Source organism: Electrophorus electricus, chromosome 6 (genome assembly GCF_013358815.1).
Source record: "Electrophorus electricus isolate fEleEle1 chromosome 6, fEleEle1.pri, whole genome shotgun sequence".
NCBI lineage: Eukaryota > Metazoa > Chordata > Actinopteri > Gymnotiformes > Gymnotidae > Electrophorus > Electrophorus electricus.
Genome location: NC_049540.1, coordinates 28,889,534 through 28,907,033, shown reverse-complemented (window position 1 = coordinate 28,907,033; position 17,500 = coordinate 28,889,534). Strand labels below are relative to the sequence as shown.

At 43.9% G+C, this 17,500-nt stretch overlaps 1 protein-coding gene across 1 annotated transcript in view; it reads left to right on the top strand.

Moving 5' to 3' along the window:
- LOC113586309 (potassium/sodium hyperpolarization-activated cyclic nucleotide-gated channel 1) overlaps window positions 1–16,411 on the top strand; it is a 98,547-nt gene extending 82,136 nt beyond the window's left edge. Inside the window, exons 6-8 of the mRNA XM_035526744.1 lie at window positions 1–145; window positions 2,638–2,802; window positions 14,276–16,411. The exon at window positions 1–145 is cut by the window's left edge and continues 96 nt beyond it. Coding sequence (XP_035382637.1) covers window positions 1–145; window positions 2,638–2,802; window positions 14,276–15,282 — 1,317 coding nt within the window. The 3' untranslated portion in view covers window positions 15,283–16,411. The remainder of the gene's footprint in view (window positions 146–2,637; window positions 2,803–14,275) is intronic.
- The last annotated feature ends 1,089 nt before the right edge of the window (window positions 16,412–17,500 follow it).

Here is a 17,500-nt window from a genome sequence, read left to right as displayed (position 1 = left end):
AAATTCGAGGTGTTCCAGCCCAACGATTACATCATCCGCGAGGGTACCGTGGGCAAGAAGATGTACTTCATCCAGCACGGCGTAGCGAGCGTCATCACAAAGCACAACAAGGAGATGAAGCTCACAGACGGCTCCTACTTCGGAGGTGAGTCACCACCAACCCCCCCCCCCGCCCCGGGGACCAGCGTGGTGTGTTGCGAAGGAGCAGATTTTCCAAGGAATGCTCGGGCTGTATGTTTTTAACGCACGTAGGCGCCCATGAGCGCCGTGACATGACGTGCACCGCACGGACCAGCGAGAACGAGTGAAAGATTAACAAAATTAATACAAAGCTAATGAAAGAGAAGAAAATCCACTGATGGAATTTTCCTGCGTGCATCAGCTCAGAGAGCTAGAAGGTGCGCCCGGACACACACCCCACCAACGTACACACTGCAGTTCTGCTTTGTGTTCTCTGTAGGCTGCCTGGAACTGAGGTAGCTTGATCTGTTATGTAACGTCCATCTGTCCATCAGGCTCGCAAGCAGCAGGCTCTGCCCCCCAGGGGCCGCGTGGGAGCCCCCTCTGTTGGCTGAGTCAAGACTGACCTACTGAGCTCTGAAGACCTCGGGGCTACGCTCCTTCTCAATGCTCACACACTTACAGATGCATTTATTCCAAGTAGAAGCTTAACGGTACAGAATTCATGTTGCAGAATTCCTAAATGATCTCCTTTCGTCATCTGCCTGGAACCCTTATGTGCGAAGCGTGGGGGAAACAGAGATTAAAAGGATACAAGGATGTTTTTTCCTCTTTTGTGTTCCGTGGCATGGATGGCGTACACAACTCCTCTACAGTGCGGAGCAGCACCCACCACCTGGCCCGGTGGAACGCCCATCTGGTGCCAGCATTGTAATTCGCGGCGTTAACTCTGCTCATGTGCGTTTCAGTGTGTGTGTGTTTGTGTGTGTGTGTGTGTGTGTGTATGTGTGTGAGTGTGACCTTTAATCTTACACAGAAACACGCCCTCTCTCACACAGACCTCTCACACACACTCCCTCACACACACTCCTGCACGGTGCTAATGTGTTACTAATGATTGTGTCTTTGGCTGTCAACAACATAACCAAATTTCCAGCAAGCAGAACATCTAAACGTGAAACGCAACAGAAGCTGGTTACCGTGTGATGCTATTACCTCACGCTACCTAACACGTCACATTCAGTGATGCTTAAACACACACGACTGTTAGAGGTGTGCAAACTCACCATCAGCGAACACACCATGATTTTGAATCACCCTATTGATTTAAACATGAATTATTCTTTACTTTGTCTTATTCCGATGGGTCCAGTGTTGGGCGTTGTGACATTTATTCAGGCTGAAGGGATGGCTGGTCCTGGATCGGCTCTAGCCGGGCTCTGCCCCATTGTGTACAGGAGGAGAATAATTGGCATGTGGGTGAGATTGGGAGGAGGACGATGATTGGATAATGGCATGTGGGTGAGGTTGGGAGGAGGAGGTTGATTGGTTAATGGCATGCGTGTGAGGTTGGGAGGAGGAGGATGATTGGATAATGGAATGCAAATGAGGTTGGGAGGAGGAGGAGGATTGGTTGGGAGTAAGCTAGTTTACTCACGTGGGCACCATTTTATGGTGTTCTGTTCCTTTCCTCTCAGGGGTCTTTAGTCACCTTGGTAACTCTTATTTTTGGTGTTTGTTCCTGGTCCTAATAACAAGGAAACAGCTGAATGAGTATGAGACAGTTTTAATAAAGCACTTATCGATATGTTGATATAACCCTAGAGTTTATTCTGGGGGATTTTAATGTTTTCTTTGACAAAACCTTTGTCTGTAAAGCAATAATTTAACTGCATAACTAGTTCTTCATAAATTCTCTATCTTTGTTATAGCAATAATGAGACTGCACTTAAACTTGCGTTCAGACCCCCCATTGGTAGTTGGAATTATGTTATTTATTGCCAGAGGACATGCGAAAGGTGGACACCCCACCTAAAGACATCACAAGAACAGGAGGAGAACGAAGCTGTTGTTTTGAAACCACAAACTGGGGTGTGTTTAGAAAACATACACACACCCCAGTGAGCTGCAGACTAAATTACTTCACATATCCACTTCTGTGAGGAATCTGTCATTAAAACAAAGCGATATATAAATATTTCCCGAAAACAAACCCTGGCTGTCACAGGACTTGAAAATGGATCTTAATAGTAAAAAGCTGATTTCTTCAGCGGTGATGGGGAGGGTTTTAAAGACAAGAGAAGGAGAAGCTTTGACATTAAATATTGACACACATCATTCCCTTCCACTCCGCATTTCAGTTTGCTCCCCTCTGGGTGGTGCTACAGCATGCCCCTGTTCTTTTGTACTAAATGCAGTCAAGCTCATCAACAAATCAGACTTGAGTGTAATTTGTGTAGTTGTTGGGTATGCTTGTGTGTTTTCTTGCTGAAACGTGTTCTATTGTCCGCCATGGCCAGACAATAGAGTTAATTTTATTTTCTGACAGCAGTCACGCAGTTTTTTCCTCCACCCTGCTACATGCCCTGTCTCTCCGCTCCGGTCCCGTAGACCTCGGCGCGAGAGACCCAGCAACCCGGTGGCACTCAGTCTGTTTCCTCTTCCCGTTCAACGCAGAGATCTGCCTGCTGACTAAGGGGCGCCGTACAGCCAGCGTGCGTGCTGACACCTACTGCCGCCTGTTCTCGCTGTCTGTGGACCACTTCAACGAGGTGCTGGAAGAGTACCCCATGATGCGGCGTGCCTTCGAAACTGTGGCCATCGACCGCCTGGACCGCATCGGTAAGCCCACGCGGCTGCTTCCGTTGGCTCCGCTCGACCTCTCTACCGCGCACGCCTGCACTCTGTTTCTCTGTTCAGTGTGCACGTGTGTGTGTGTGTGTGTGTGTGAGTGTGTGTGTGTGTGTGTGAGTGTGTGTGTGTGTCTTTGTTCCTTCATCACACTTGTCTGCCATCGAGCTGCATGAATTCTGTGTATGCTAAAATGCCTTTCTATTTTTCCCCTAATGTCTCACACAGATTAAATAAGTTCACCACTGGTAACGTATTATAGAAAGTGTATATACAGTAACTCATTTTTAAAAAATGCTACCTGCAAATTAACACCGTTCTGTGGGAGGCAGTGCATGAAGCTGTCCTGGCCGGGGTCTGGTTGTTCCGCTGGGGCTCTGGTCCGGTGTTTAACCAGACCGGACATGATGTGAGCAGAAGGAGGCAAATCCTCGCCCGCATGAGCCTCCAAACAAACCCCACCCTTCCTGTACCACCCCAACCCCTTCAACCTTGGCCATAACTCACCTGAGCTTACTTGCAGCGCACCTGTGCAGGGGCTTTGGGGACTCTGGTGCCATGGAGTGCGTGGCCCCTGAACCTCATATCAGACACTTTCATTCTTGGCCAGTGATTCTGACATTCATTTTTTTCCCGGTCAGAATCTGGCCTTAAAATGCCATCAGAAAAATTCACAGAAACTGAAGTCCATCCTTATAAGCAAGATATAATTCGCTTTTATTTATTTATTTAATTGTTTGTTTGTTTGTTTGTTCATTTATTTAAACATGCATACATAAAATACTGAATGTGGTTTTTTATTAGCTATAACCTACATTCTCTTTTATGTCATAATGAGGCTTTTATGTTCTTGCTTGTTTTGTTATTGATATGTAAACAGGCAAAAAAAATGTTTATTTGTATATAAATTTAAGTTAATTTTATAAATTAACAAACGAACAAATAAGCCTATCTTATAGGTGATAAGAATGTACAATGAGTGTGTATGCCCAAAAATTAAACAATCCAGTAAACAAGTGGGGGGGGGGGGGTGATTTCAGACAAACATGTTTGTTTCATGTTGCTGTGTTTGTGTTGTTCCATGATGAAACCTCTGGATATGTTCAGGCAAAGTAATGATGAAAAAACAAACACTCACAGTATGTTCTTAGAAAGAAATTTGCCATTCAAGTTAGTCACATTTGAGTGCCAAAATTTCAGTAAAATCAATTGTTAACTGATCAGTTAATTATTTCATTTTTAAAACAAATTTAAGTCTGGTTGTTAATATTTTTTCCACCCAGCTCTTAGATATGATCCAACAGAACAAATAATGTTTACTTTAAACATTATTATCAAAATGTTTTGTGTCTCTTTGACTCATCCCATGTAAACAACGGAATGCTATCTCCCATGCATTCACGGGCTTTTATCAAGTTTTATTTTACCTGAAGAATACTTATTAGAAATTCTCTACATTCCAGTTTAAGTCATGCTAGTGCACCATACGGATCTTGGTGGGTTCTCTATGAAGCTGGCTTCAGTTTAAGGTAGTTTTGAATTTAACTTTGAATGTTAATCATTTTTAAGACCACCTACCTTAAACTGTGCAAACATAACACTTCAGCTTCATAACATAAGCCCAGTCTTACCTGGAACTGACATATAGCACATCCTGACCTGACATCAGAAAACCAACATGGGACTTTACACATTAAAATCAGTACTGGGATAAAAAATATACATTTTTAAAATTAGATTTATATTTTATACTAGTGATTTTATGATCTTCTTTTCATTGTTATTATTATTATTATTATTATTATTATTATTATTATTATTTAATTGATTAACTAAATCAGGTTGTTGAACAGTTATTTGAACAAGGAACCACAGAACCCATAGTTTACTCACATTCACCATTGTTCACAGGAGCTGGGAGCACTGTGCTAAATGGTACTAGACATTTATACACATACGCATTCTTGTTTTATGACTTTTTTTAAATATAGTATCCATTTTTGTACGTTTGTGTGCAATTCACAAGCCATCAGTAACAGTGAGGACAGGTGTGTTTAGGCCAATAAGGACATGTCCACCTCATCCATAAGTCAGAGTTGCTGATAAAATCCCTAAACACTTTTCACTCCAGTTCATCTGGCAATCTGTGGCTTTAATCTCCGTATAACACAGTGCCCAGTTTGAACGAACACACACACACAAACACACACGGTGCACATTTGCTTCTGATAAGCTGAAAATCAGGCTTTTATACTCAACTCACCAGTGCAAAGACAATGACGCATCACCAGCTCCTGCAAAACACTTCAATGACCGAAGTGATTTGTATGAGTCTAACCAAAAAACCAGGGGTTTTGTTCTCATACAAAGGTCAAAGGTTGGAGCGTGTCATGACCCGTGCTCGTTGTACTTTTTTCTCTTTTCTTTTTTCCTTCTTTCTGTCTTTTTTTTTCCTCTTTTTTTTTGGACTGCAATTGCTTGGTTTGTCCTGAACAAAAGAATCTTGACAAAACCCAAACGTTACCATGCATTGAACACAGAATGTTTCACGACTGATGTATCTATCTTCATCTAAAAACAAAACATTATCCAACCAGGAGCCCCTCTTGAGGTGAGGTCACCTCGTTTTCAAGAGAGCCCTGGCCGAAGAGTAGGCGGCAGGTAAATTCCTCGTTACAGTCCAAGTCCTGTGCCACCCTCCCCCACCCCCCCCATCTCAAAAGCCCACACGGCAAAGCTACCTTAGGCATCTTCTGCGGTTTGGCCACTGGGCTCGTAGAATGTGATGTCACCCAATGAAGAAGACACTGTTATTGTGTTTTCCTGTTTATTTTATTTAATGACTAACCTGACAGAAAGATGCATGAAAATAAAAATAAGCAAGGAATTATATATCTAACATTTTATTCTTGAGTTCAGAACCTTTCATAAGCACCTACCTGGAACATTGTCAAAATATGTTCATGGTCAACATCTTTTAATGTAATACAAATATAATATTTCAATTCAATCTTTTTTTGGTGAGGATACTCACATTGAGATTAAAATCTATTTTACATGTAAGCCCTGACCAACAAGACAGCACACACCAACACACAATTAAAAGAACACATTAACGGGGGGTATCAATTAACAAGAACAAATATAGCAATACAAACCTTTAACAGTTATCGTAAAGCTGCAGTTGGTAAGACAGATTGGAGCTGGTTTAACCGCTACCACAAAGACCAAAAAGACCAAAAACACAACTGGTTTGATCGTAACACACGCTCAGCTTACACAGCAATGGCTGCTCTTTCACTAAGACACAGCTGCTACGGCATCAGCGTGTGTTGATTTTAAGAACTGATCTGGGATCATCACACGCTGCTATTTCACTACGACATGGCTGCTATGACATCAGCGTGTGATGATCTCAGATCAGCTCTTAAGGGACTGCTGTTAACTCCTTACATGTCTATCTGTGCATTAGACGTTGTGGTGATTACGTTTGTTTATCTGGACTGATCCTGACTATTTTGGTTGTCTGTTATCTGACCATATTATTGGAATGTGTGCGTTTTCTGTATCATTGAAAACTAATAAAAAATTGATCGCAACAAAAAAATAAATCAAAGAGTACAACTACCAACTACGGCTGCGCATCAAGCTACTAGGGACGTTCTACCTGTTGGTAGAGGCCATTGGGTGTTGGTCTAAAAGGGGAGAAGTAGCATGCAGCTAAATGTACCTCATGAGGTGTGAACCCATCCAAGCCCTGAGGAGCCCAGCTGAGCTCAGCATGTACAGCTGCAGGTCCACCATCGGGGCCTATGTGAACTGGTTCCTTGGCTGGTCAAGGAAAGACACATGAAGGTTGACTGATGAGCCAGTGACATGGGCCACACCATGACGCATGGTCTGGAGAGAGAAGAACTTGTCCTTGAAGGCCTAAGCAGCTGGAAGGATGATTGTTCTGCTCCATCCTCTAAAATTGCTTGGGTCTTCAGCATTCTGCCTTCATGCTTCAGGATAACTGGCACAACCTTCCCCTCTGACCACTGGGGTGGTCAGGTACATGCCTGAGATGTGTTGTGCTATATGATGAAGAACCTTGATGTGAAACTCACTGTGGGCCTTCTCCAGAGTGCATGAGTCTAGACTATGATCTTTTACCCTTTTACCCTCACTGGGACAGGAGGACATTACTGGACACTGTCAAAGGTCCAGAAACATTTGGTCTTCTTCTGCTTGACAGGTAACTGAGCGGACTCAGTTAAGTGGCCTGAGGGCCTTTTCTGGGACATGGTAGTCTCCTTTTTGGACTGCACTGCTTGTTCTTAGACTGAACCATCAAGACTGGCAATGCTGTACCATCTTGGATGAGAGTTGCTGAGCTTGAGCTTTAATCTTAATCCACTCTGCAAGGTCTCTCAAATTGTAAAGGCTTAAGTTATTGATTAGGAGGTGGCCATGCACCTGCAAATGCTCCATGATGGTATCCTGCAAGTATTTTGGGACCTCACAAGGTGTCCTGCGAGTATTTTTGGAGCGTGTGCAAGCTGGTGAGGTTGACCATAATGTCACTGTAGTGAGGGCAGAGCCAACATGACTGTGTTATCAGCTGCTCTCGGCTTTTTGTAGAACCAGGTGCTCCGTAAGTACCCTAAATTTGTAATATTCAGAGAGCTCAGGATGTGGATTCAGGAGAAAGCTCAGGGCAATCTTCAAATCCGTAAATTCCCTCTCAATGTTATGCTTAAGTTTGGGATGTTTGGGCACAGGCTGTTGATGGGCTGGTGGGCTGGTGACAGAGGTGCTGATGCTACAGACTGCTGGAATATACCCCGGCATTGTGATTGGACTGGCTAACCAATAGCCGGTAGGTGGAGGGACTGGTGGTTGATTTGTAGACTGGGCAGGGTAGAGGATGATATGCCTGAGAAACTGATGAGCCAGAATACTGACAGCTTGTTGGCTGAGGCATTACTGTGCTGTTTGGTTGTCTGTGCTGTGGAGTACAGATGGATGAGTATGGACCAGCCATGTAGCCTGTTGCAGTGGACTGGGGCTGGTAGAGTAACTGGAGTAACTGGCTGGTTCATTGGGTCCACTGGAATGGATGGTGTTTGGTACACTGTTGGTGCCACCAACACCATAGCTGTTTGACAGACAGAATATGCACGTGATGTAGGTAAACAGTGTGGTAGCCACTGTGTTTGTATCGAAGTCTGAATAAACTTGGTGATCCGCCATATGCGGTAGAAGTGGACATGACTGGGACAAGCTACAGGCGTAGAATGTCCAGGACGTGCCATGAGTGGGAGGAAGTGTTCCACAGTGGGAGGAAGTGTTCCACAGTGGGAGGAAGTGTTCCACAGTTGGAGGAAGTGTTCCACAGTGGGAGGAAGTGTTCCACAGTGGGAGGAAGTGTTCCACAGTTGGAGGAAGTGTTCCACAGTTGGAGGAAGTGTTCCACAGTGGGAGGAAGTGTTCCACAGTGGGAGGAAGTGTTCCACAGTTGGAGGAAGTGTTCCACAGTGGGAGGAAGTGTTCCACAGTTGGAGGAAGTGTTCCACAGTGGGAGGAAGTGTTCCACAGTGGGAGGAAGTGTTCCACAGTTGGAGGAAGTGTTCCACAGTGGGAGGAAGTGTTCCACAGTTGGAGGAAGTGTTCCACAGTTGGAGGAAGTGTTTGAGTCAGTGTGCACCTAGGCAGCATTCTGCATGAACACTTAAATCTGGAGGGCAGACATGTTGTTCCCATGGGGTAGTTATGGGCTCTCAAAACTAGGCATGGTGAGAAGAATGAGTAGCTCATCCACTCACAATTGGGCCGACGTCCCCATCACTGTCATCTTCGAATCCTCCATTACTGCTACAATGACTCCGTATTTCCAAATAAGGGTCACTGAGCCTCAAAGCCTCGTTCAGTTGTAAGCAAAGGTTATGGCTATCAGCATGAGAATCCTGCTGAATTACCTCATGGCTTATTCACATATGACCTAGTCCAGATGGGGGTAGGAACAATGCATTAGGATGGTCACTGAGCGAAGAGCGATGGCTGTTGCTCCATGCTCTGCCATATCGCCACAGTGGCTGAAGAGATCCAGCTCAGAGGACCAGTTCTTCTCTATCGGGTAGGGAATTGGGCAGAGCCTGTGCTGGGATTCCTCAACCACTCTGGTGCTCTGGTAAAAGAGTGGACACAGAGACAGAGAATGCAGCTTTTATGCTCTTGATATCAATCAGCAGATCATAGGCTCAGTTACAAGAAGCTTGGCCTTCTGAAACGCGTATCTGGAGGAGCATTCGGCTATATGGCTGCAGCTACACACCATGTGCTAAGGACCCCTCAGAGCTATCCTATCTCTGCCTGATAGTGCCCTTTAATGGTGCCTGATGTAAATACACATGAAGGCAAATCTCTACACCTTCTTATCAAATTTAGATACTACTATTGGAATGTCAAATTAAATTATTAGAACATAGATTGTACAGTCTTATTTACTATTCATTTATTGATGAAATTACAAAAATGAAAGAAGCTTGCTAATAATAGTTTCACACTAAAAGTGGTGTCCAACCCTATCTATGTGTCATGTCCCTAAAATAAAATCAGTTTTAACTTTAATTTACTCAAAATTTAACATGCTGTTTCAAAGACAAAATATAATTTAAGTCTTTATAAAATTATATTTGTCAGCCCTACAATGTATTAATTTTTGCAACATAAATAATGGCTAGTCTCCAAAAGATAAAGTTGTGTCATAAATACTATGACAATCTCGAGAAATCTCAAGGGCTGAGAGAAGAGCTGGATATGATGTGGAAGTTGAAAGCAACAGTGGTTCCCACAGTAATCGGCACAACAGCGCTGTGCCCCCAGACTGGGCGAGCGGCTCCAGCAGATCCCAGGAACATCCGAGATCTCTGTCCAGAAGAGTGCGGTCCTGGGAACTGCTAATTTACTACACAGGACTCTCAGGCTCCGAGGAGATATATATATATTTCCCACTTGCCCTTGCAGTATATATGATGGTGATGGGATCCATTTTGGTACATATATATCACCAGACTTCTCATTAACCTTCAGAGACAGAAAGCCATCAGAAGATGCACACTGAGCTCTAGTACTCTAATAGGGTCCTAAACCATCCTAAGGAATTGTCAGACAGCCCATAGCCAACTGAAGCAATGAAATGTTAAAACTAAGTGCTAAAAGCTTCTGATAAATTAAACTAAATTAATTATGTAATTAATGATGTCATTAATTAACTTGTGGTAGCTGTTTTTTTTTGATGAATATGAAGGAAAAAGAAATGATTAATAATATTTGTTTTATGGTATTTTTGATCATAAGCACAATGACATTTTGGAGACCAAAAGTGAAAAAAAAAATTGAACACAGACAGCTAAACTCCTCTACATAAAAAGCTGATTTACCTCATACATGAATTTTCAAACTTTAATAAATGACACTGAGTACACAGCAGAAATAATGACCCTTCCTTGATTGATCTCTGTGCTTATGGATGGTACTGAACTTAAGTCTATGCCCTATCAATGCATGCATGCCATTTCAGGTACAGTAACTGTGCAAGTTAAACTACTGGTTTCAGGGCTTCAGTTAAGAAAGCAGCGCTGCTAACCATGGCAATAAGGCTGCATGAATGCGGAATGACACAATGCTGGACTACGTACATGGAACTTTTTATTCGGAATGTTGCACATGTTTTTGCCATGGTGTTGTTGCTACCCCTCACTACACATCGCCTCACGCATTCAATGGTATGACCCCGCTAAAACCGTACAGGAGTCGGGCCAGACGGGGAAGTGGCAGAGGCGTGGCCATGTGTTCGAGCTCCACGGGCAACGCAGCACGCCTCACCATGGCCTGCTCTTTCTTTTAAAACCAAGAGGCGTACACCTCTGTGATTGGGTCACACCTATGAAAACACCTGGGATAATGGGGAGGGAGGGGAGTCATAAAGGTGACGGACCAGTCTGTCGTGTGGAATCTTAGAATGTTTTTTCCTCTTTTACACAGTGAAGGCTCTTAAAAAACTCCTTTATGTTAAATGGCGTACATGTAACGACCTTGTTCATATATCCTTACATTACCCTTGCTGAGAATGTGCACATTTTCAGTATGTTCATGTGTTTGGTTTGTTACAACCTGGCGCGTCTTGATTCGGTGGACACTGAAGTTGTAGTTTTTATTCAGAATGTATGAGCTGTAGAGATCCTGTAGAGATGTCCTGTAGAGATCACTGATGTGATCTGTATATCACATCATGGCAAAGGTTTTTTTTTATGAAACCTGCAAATTCCAGTGACTGCATACGTCTAACATAAAAAACGGAACCAAATATAACATGCTATCGGCACCGCTGTCCCTGCCTACTCCCCCCACATGCTTATGAAGGTATTGTGGGAGTTTTCTCATACTGCAGACATGCAATAGTAAGCAGCACCAGGAGGGTGTTGGAGAAGAGTCTAGATGTCTCTGATGTTGTAACATATTGTCGTGGTCCTTTACTAATGCAGGATGATTGAGAAAAGCCTGCCCCCTATAGTCAGGGTGTGATGGTTTGCTATTTTCTCACCTGTCAGTGTGAAATAAATCCTGAAATCCACATAACACACTTCAGAAAGTTGTGTTTATCAGGTCATGCTGGTCAATAGAAAGAACTGACAAGGTTTGGGTGTGTGTGTGTATTTGTGTGTGTGTGTGTGTGTGTGTGTGTATTTGTGTGTGTGTGTGTGTGTGTGTGTGTGTGTGTGTGTGTGTGTGTGTGTGTGAGAGAGAGAGAGAGAGAGAGTTTGGATGTGAGGCTTCCTGGACTGGTTGTGAGAAACTGTTCATCTTAATCTTTATTCCCCTGGATCAGCCGTCCTGTCAGACTCTTGCTGCACCCCCTTTTTTTCTTCGTATTGGTACAGTCCATGTCCTTCTTCTTCTATACAAAATGTACACTTAATCAGGACTCTATTCCAGGTTACTGGAAATATTGATCACTTTTGCAGCTGCTGCATTTACTGTGTTCAGTTGACAGCACAGGCTGTAGCACAGGCAGTACCACAGGCTGTAGCACACGCAATAGCACAGACTGTAGCACACGCAATAGCACAGGCTGTAGCACACGCAATAGCACAGACTGTAGCACAGGCAGTACCACAGGCTGTAGCACACGCAATAGCACAGACTGTAGCACAGGCAGTACCACAGACTGTAGCACACGCAATAGCACAGGCAGTACCACAGACTGTAGCACACGCAATAGCACAGGCTGTAGCACAGGCAGTACCACAGGCTGTAGCACAGGCAGTACCACAGACTGTAGCACACACAATAGCACAGACTGTAGCACAGGCAGTACCACAGACTGTAGCACACGCAATAGCACAGGCTGTAGCACAGGCAGTACCACAGACTGTAGCACACGCAATAGCACAGGCTGTAGCACAGGTTTTTGTGGCTCTGAGAAACACATTTAACTCTCATGCCTTATGTCCATCTGTTCCTCCCAGACCTGAGTTAGCACATCAGCTAATTAACAGCCACGTGATGAGCTGGGTGTGCTAGAGCTAGGGCATCACTCACACCTCCAGGGAAGACATATCCAAGGAGCAGGATTATGGAAACATTCATAATCCAGGACATCATCATGGAACCTAAACGTCAGGGTTTGAATTCCATTACTAAAAAAGAAGAAGAAATTATTCAGTCTGTGGTAAAAAATAAAAATAAAAAAAAAATTTAAAGAGATCCAAATTGTGTTTGGTGAGAAGACGAAGCTTCCTCATTCTCAACACACAGAAACTAGAATAATTCTCCTTGTAAAGGGGCTGATGAGGTCAGGCTAGAAAAAAATAGCAAAGTCATGTCCCAGCCAACCTCTCCCTCTGGAGGCTGTCCTCAAGATGAGTCATTGGCCTGCGTGTGAGTATTTTTACTCTTCTGCTGTCCGGTTTTCTGAACCCAGATGAACTCAGGCGTGATAGCGTGATAGACGAGTATGAATATTGTTTTTATACCTTGAAGGAAGAATCCAACAAGGAGACCAGGGCAGTGAGCCAGACTTCCTGTTCCCTCTCAAGGCTGTGGTCAGGATAGTTCATCCTTTAGTGACTGTACAGCTCTGTAGTCTCATTCAATAACTCTTACCAACTACCTTGTTCAGCTCATCTGATGCCTAATCTGGTCTGGAAAATTGGCCCAAAATGAAATAAATAGTTCTGTAACATAGCAGTTGGGAATTACATCCTACATCTTTTTTTGGCCTCTGAAGGTCCTTTTGAAAGGTCCTTATCCATGCCTTGTTGAGTTTATTAAAAAAAACAACCTACAACAGAACTGAATCGGTCTGGTTAAATCAATCAGACTTAAATCGAATGACACATTTTGAAACACTGTCAGCAAACTGCCAGCACTGTCTGATCGATGCTTGTCACGGAACTGATTTCCCCAGTGGGCTGTCCCAGCAGCTGACAGGATCGGTCTGGATCTCCCAGCATGCCACTAGTGTCTAAGCTGAGGATGTACCTGCGCCTCCTGACCGGGCAAAGCTAATTCTAGACCCCCCCCCCCCCCACACACACACACACACACACACACACTTAGGATCCATGATTCTCCCTTCTCCCACCGACAAGAATAAAACACAGGTTACAGTCTCCAGTTAGTCATTCTACATTTAAGGCCTTTTGTTGGCATGCCGGAGAATTTACACAAAGCTTCCAGCTAGGCTTCAATTGAAGGGTTTTCTCTGGATTTCTCATTTTTCATTATCCTGCACTCCCGACGTAATCTTTAGTAATGCCGACTTGTAATTTTCTAGCACTTTCCAGTCCTAATGGCCTTAAAATGACTAGCTTGTCCACTCCTGACTGTTCTGCAGATTATATCCACGAGCATTGAAAAGATATAGCTTCATAGTTCACAGCGACGTCAGGCAGGACGGTTAAGCAAGCAATGGAGAAATTGTCTAGGGTGAAAACGTTGTGTGACTGTGTTCAGTGTAATTATAATGATGTTCAGAATAACACCGTGCTACTAACCGTCCCCATGTCAAATGCAGTAGCTGGATGACCCAGTACATACAACGTCAGTGTGTGAGTGTGTGAGTGTGTGCGTGTGCGTATCATATGTTAGCACTTGTGCACATTCTTCCTAGTGTTACATTTGATTAACTGTCATTGAGACATTTTAGTAATATTAAAACCTTTAATGAGACATCCAAGACATTCATTGAGACATACTTTCTAAGGTGCAATTTTACCTTCTGCTTTAGGATGTGTTTTCACAAGTCATGAGACTTCCCTTCACCTTGGTCCTCAGTCTCCATCATATTCATGTTTCCACATTTTCCGTGTTCTTCCACATCATGTCTTATAACCCTTCAGCACATGTTTAATGGCACACACTGTGACTGTTGCCACCGGCTGAAATATCGTCCTGTGGGAATTGCCTCGTTTCGCAGGGAAGAAGAACTCCTTGCTGCTGCAGAAATTCCAGAAGGACATGAACGCCGGGGTCTTCAACACTCAGGAGAACGAGTTACTGAAACAGATCATCCAGCAGGACCGAGAGATGGTGATTCCCGTGGACCGGAAGCTGTCAGTCACGGGGCCCAACTCAACTCCGATGTCTGGCAACTCCATAATTAACTCCCCCGCCCAGCCCCCTTTCGTCGGAACCTCCATCCCCCTCGGCTACAGCCAGCTACAGCAGCAGGCCGCCTCCATGACCTACAGCACAGCCGCATCCATCACCCCGGCCGCCCGCATAGCGCAGGGCGTGGCCTTCTCCGGGGCGGGCACCTCGCCCGGAAACCCAGCCTCCTCCTCCTCGCCCAACCCGGGTGGCGTCATGTCGCCCGGCTCTTTCACGGCGGCCGTGTACAGCCCACCCGTGCAGACGCCCCTTGCCGCCCGAACGTTCCAGTACGGATCGCCCACGGCATCCCAGCTGTCCCTGGTCCAGATGCCCCCGCTGTCCACTGCCTCGATGCCCCAACCATCCCAGCAGCAGCAACCCCAACCACAGCCGCAGCCCCAGCAGGTGTCTCCCCAGAGGAATGACATCCACAAGAGTTCCCAGGGGCTCCACTCGGCCAGCCTCAGCCGGGACATACGCCACCTCTCTGCCTCGCAGCCTTCTCTGCCCCACGACACCTCCATGGCCATCCGACCACATCCCTCGTCCGGCGAATCACTGGCCTCTGCCCAGCCTCCCGCCGGTCCCGCGCAAGCCGGCCCGACCCAAGCCGGCCCGGCAGCCTCAGGCTCCACCCAGCAGGCTGCCATCCGCACCGTCCCGCAGAGGGTGGCCCTCTTCCGGCAGATGTCATCAGGAGCATTACCGCCAGTGCGTGCGGCGCCCTCTACTGGTCCTCACAGGGATTCTACGGGATCCCGGAGAGAGTCAGCAGGCTCCAGCAGCATAGAGACTGAACAAGACAAGATGCGATTTGCATCAAATTTATGATCCCATGGTTTTTCCTTCATTATTTTTTAAAAATGATTTTGCTTCGTTTTTATGGAGAAATAGGAAAAAAGACTCAAGTATTTTTGTTTTCCTCCAACTACTCTCTAAAAGATAACCTCATAGATATCCTGTACAGACTTCCCTTGTATTATATTTTAGACACATTTCCCCTTCAACTTAAGAATGTATATTATACAAATATATATGTATGACTCCAACTAGAATATTTGTCATTGACTACGTGAAAAAGACAGAAACACTAGCAGAAATGCAAGTCTTCCTTTCTGATGTATCTGACAAACATGTCAAAGTGAGTTTTTATTTCTCCTGTATTAAGTTAATTTTTCATTTGTCTTATTTGTTTGTTTGTCTAAATGGAATGCAATGGGAAACCAGGAGGTGACTTTTTAAATTTTATTTATTTATTTATTTGGTTGTTTATTTGATTGATTGATTGATTGATTGTTTTTTACTTACAGACAATGATAAACAGGTCCAGCAGCTTTTGGCATCACTGTGGAAAAACAACACGCAAACAATACTGGGGTAACTACAAAACATATAAATAATACTGGGGTAACTGCAAAACAAACAACCAATACTGGGGTAACTACAAAACAAACAAACAATACTGGGGTAATTACAAAACAAACAAAAAGAAAAAAAACAACACCATGCAAATGCAGATTCTTGGGGAAGGTAGGGGCGTCCACAACCATTGCAATAATGCGGGTGAGACTGTAGTTTCTGAATCGCCCTCTGCAATACCTTCTCTTGTTCAGTAACTAAAGTGTAGTGCTGAGACTGAAGCAGTGTTACTGGGTTGAAGGGGACACTTGCGGTAAGCCCCTTAGCTTTGGTTTTAGAGGGTGTGGCTTAAAAGAGGGTGTGGCTACTGGGAAATGTTATTTTCTATTCCTGATGTCTGGCCGAGATGGACACAACGAAATGTTACTGAACTACGTGTACATTTATAACATTTATAAACTAAAGATTATCACCATTATGCAATAGACTGTGATATAAAGACAAACTATATGTGTGTTGTAAATAGTTTTGTAGATCTAGTATTTACAGAATAATGTGTGGTGCATTCTCAACCATTCTAATGTCTTACTGCTGTCTAAAGCCTGGGCATCATATATATATATATATATATATATATATATATATATATATAAAATGATAATAAGTGACAAAATCACAAATTATCATTATCATTAGATAAGCAAACCTTATAGCAAAGAACTGGCACTGTACAGGATAGTTAATGCAGGATAAAATATATACAATTAAATTTGTATTTTATATATATATATATATATATATATATATATATATATATATATATATATATATATATATACACACATACACACATGCACACATGCACACACACACACACAAATTACAATGTCATGACCCTAGTGTGAAACATAAGAGTAATATAATTCAAATCATGCTCGATGGTATCTGGTTTGAGAGATGTCACCTCAGTTAGAACGGCAGAAGGAGAGAAGGTTTGTCTTGGCTAAGAGCATTTTGGAAATTTGCATTTATTTACCGATTTGGTTCCTAAATGGTCCCCATAATCACAGCTCCTTTAGGGGGCTCGTCGGTGTACAGGTCCAATAAGACCGTCACTGACAGCAAGGATGCCGTTAATGAGCGTTTTTGTGCATTATATGTTCAATTCAGTATTATGCTTGAGCAGGTGGTGCTGCCCCGTCTATAGCTATGCAGTAAAGCTGAACTTTTGTGCAGGTGTAGTCTTGCTTGTTTTTCTTTTCTCCTTCATCCCTTCATCCCCTCATCTCCTCATTCTCTCTCTCTCTCTCTATAACTCACTCACCTGTGCAGTCTGTGTGTGGTTTTCCATCTCCAGCACCAACCAAATCAATGTTTTTTATGAGATCGCGCATTTTCATCAGATCACTTCGTCATGAAATCACACTTCCGTGGCATTGTGTTTGCATGAGATCATGCGTTTTCACGAGATCGCACGTTTTCAGGACATCACACGTTTCCATGAGATCATACATCTGCATGAGAGCACACATTTGCATGAGAACACGTTTTCAGCTCACGTTTGTCTGTCTACAGGATGAATGCACATTTGACTCCAACCCAGCCGCAGTGCTGGCTATGTGAACATGGAGTGAAATACCAAACTCAATGGTATCAATGGCAAAGAATATGTGTGTGTTTGTGTTTGTTT